This window comes from Propithecus coquereli, unplaced genomic scaffold, assembly GCF_000956105.1.
Source record: "Propithecus coquereli isolate 6110/MARCELLA unplaced genomic scaffold, Pcoq_1.0 Scaffold600, whole genome shotgun sequence".
Classification (NCBI taxonomy): domain Eukaryota; kingdom Metazoa; phylum Chordata; class Mammalia; order Primates; family Indriidae; genus Propithecus; species Propithecus coquereli.
Genome location: NW_012151953.1, coordinates 427,857 through 429,628, shown reverse-complemented (window position 1 = coordinate 429,628; position 1,772 = coordinate 427,857). Strand labels below are relative to the sequence as shown.

At 31.2% G+C, this 1,772-nt stretch overlaps 1 protein-coding gene across 1 annotated transcript in view; it reads right to left on the bottom strand.

Moving 5' to 3' along the window:
* Positions 1–1,772, bottom strand: part of EIF4G3 (eukaryotic translation initiation factor 4 gamma, 3) — a 128,575-nt gene that overhangs the window by 125,174 nt on the left and 1,629 nt on the right. The window contains exon 3 of the mRNA XM_012659254.1: positions 139–193. Coding sequence (XP_012514708.1) covers positions 139–193 — 55 coding nt within the window. The remainder of the gene's footprint in view (positions 1–138; positions 194–1,772) is intronic.

The following is a 1,772-nucleotide window of genomic DNA, read 5'->3' as shown; positions in this document are numbered from 1 at the left end:
TCTATTTTTAGTAGAGACGGGGTCTCACTCTTGCTAAGGCTGGTCTCGAACTCCTGAGCTCAAACGATCTGCCCACCTCGGCCTCCCAGAGTGCTAGTGCAATTATGTTTTAAAGAAAATTTGAGTGACAAATGCTACTTTGTCACTTAACAGAAGTATTATAACAGATATAATACCAGTAAATTTTCTTTTACTGTACATTAGATCATGGAGAAAAGACACTAGATTTATTATCAATGGAAACATGGTTTTTAAGCCATTTCTATAATGGAAATAAAATTTTTGCAAATATACACACACACACACCCTACCAGAGGGAAGAGAGTATAGGGAAACCATGAAAAGAGAGACTGATATAAAATACCAAGAAAATAAGTCTGGAAATGATTTCTTTTTATAAAACATGGCAGAAAGTAGGTATCTTTTAAACTCTGAGAAAAACAGATCTATCACATATGAATCATCAATCAGCAGCCTCACTTTTTAAAATTTCATTCTCTACAATAGTTTAAATTAATTCATAATGAACTTATAATACCATTGTATAATTAAGTACAGGTCATCAAGAAGATCTTTAATAATTTAGAATGTATGTAAATGGTACTTAAACTTATTAAAGAGCAGGGCGAGTACATTGTACAATGATATAGAATTCTTATTTCAGATCTTGTAAACTATGAAAAAAATTCTATTAGAAGAAAATATATTGCATCTTCTCTGTACCTAAAATCAACAACTATCTATCATATATAAACAGAGGCTACATTACTTGGAAATTCAATTTCTAACTGGAAAAAGAACTATAAATAAACTCGTTCCATGAATAACAAACCATAATTCAGAGAACACAGAATTACTGAAGTGTCTGAGGCACATTTTTATCTGGGATATTTCAAAGAAATCAACAAAAATAGCTGAATTAAATGTTAACCCTATTCAACTAGTCTGTAAGTACCTAACAGTCCTGAAATTGTTTACTTAGAAGACGAGATTGATGAAAGAAAGCACCCACCTTTGCTGGACAGTCAAAGGTAAACCTTTTATAGGAAGCTATTAAGAATTTACTTGATAACATACTCTACTTAATGCAATGAGTTTTTAAAAAGTGCTAGAAAATCAGACTGACAACTATGTATGTAATAATTGAGGAAATATCCTAAAATTTAACAATTTTAAGATGTCCTGACCAGTAATTTTAAGATGAAAACCATCCTTCACCCTTGATATTCTAGATTATAATTTAAAGCACCTGATAAAATATCTGTAATAATTTAACAACCCAATATATAACCCCAAATAGGCTGATACCTGAACAATTATTTTAAAGGCTGAAAAAATAATCAAGGAAAGGGAGAGCTTGATCAATGGAAATGAAGAAAATGGCACCTAACATTTACTACTCTAAGAAATGTTCAATTTTAGGAAAGGCACGATGTAGGATTTCTGAAAGAAGTCCATGAGTAAATGACCAAATACTTTTTTTTTCTCCAAATACTTTTTAAACAATAGCATTAAGGAAAAAGTGATTGGTTTGAAAGGATTCAAAACAGTTCTCAGTTTTAAAGGAATAAGCTAAAGCAGGTTTATAGCAAATTATGGCCCATAGGCCAATTCTGGCTCAACACCTGCTTTTCTATTGTATGCAAGGTAAAGATGATTTTTACATTTGTAATGGCTGAAAAAAATTAAAAGTCTATTTCACACGAATTCAAATGACAGTGTCCATCAATAAAGTTTTACAGGAACATAGCCATACTTTATTCGTTCACACA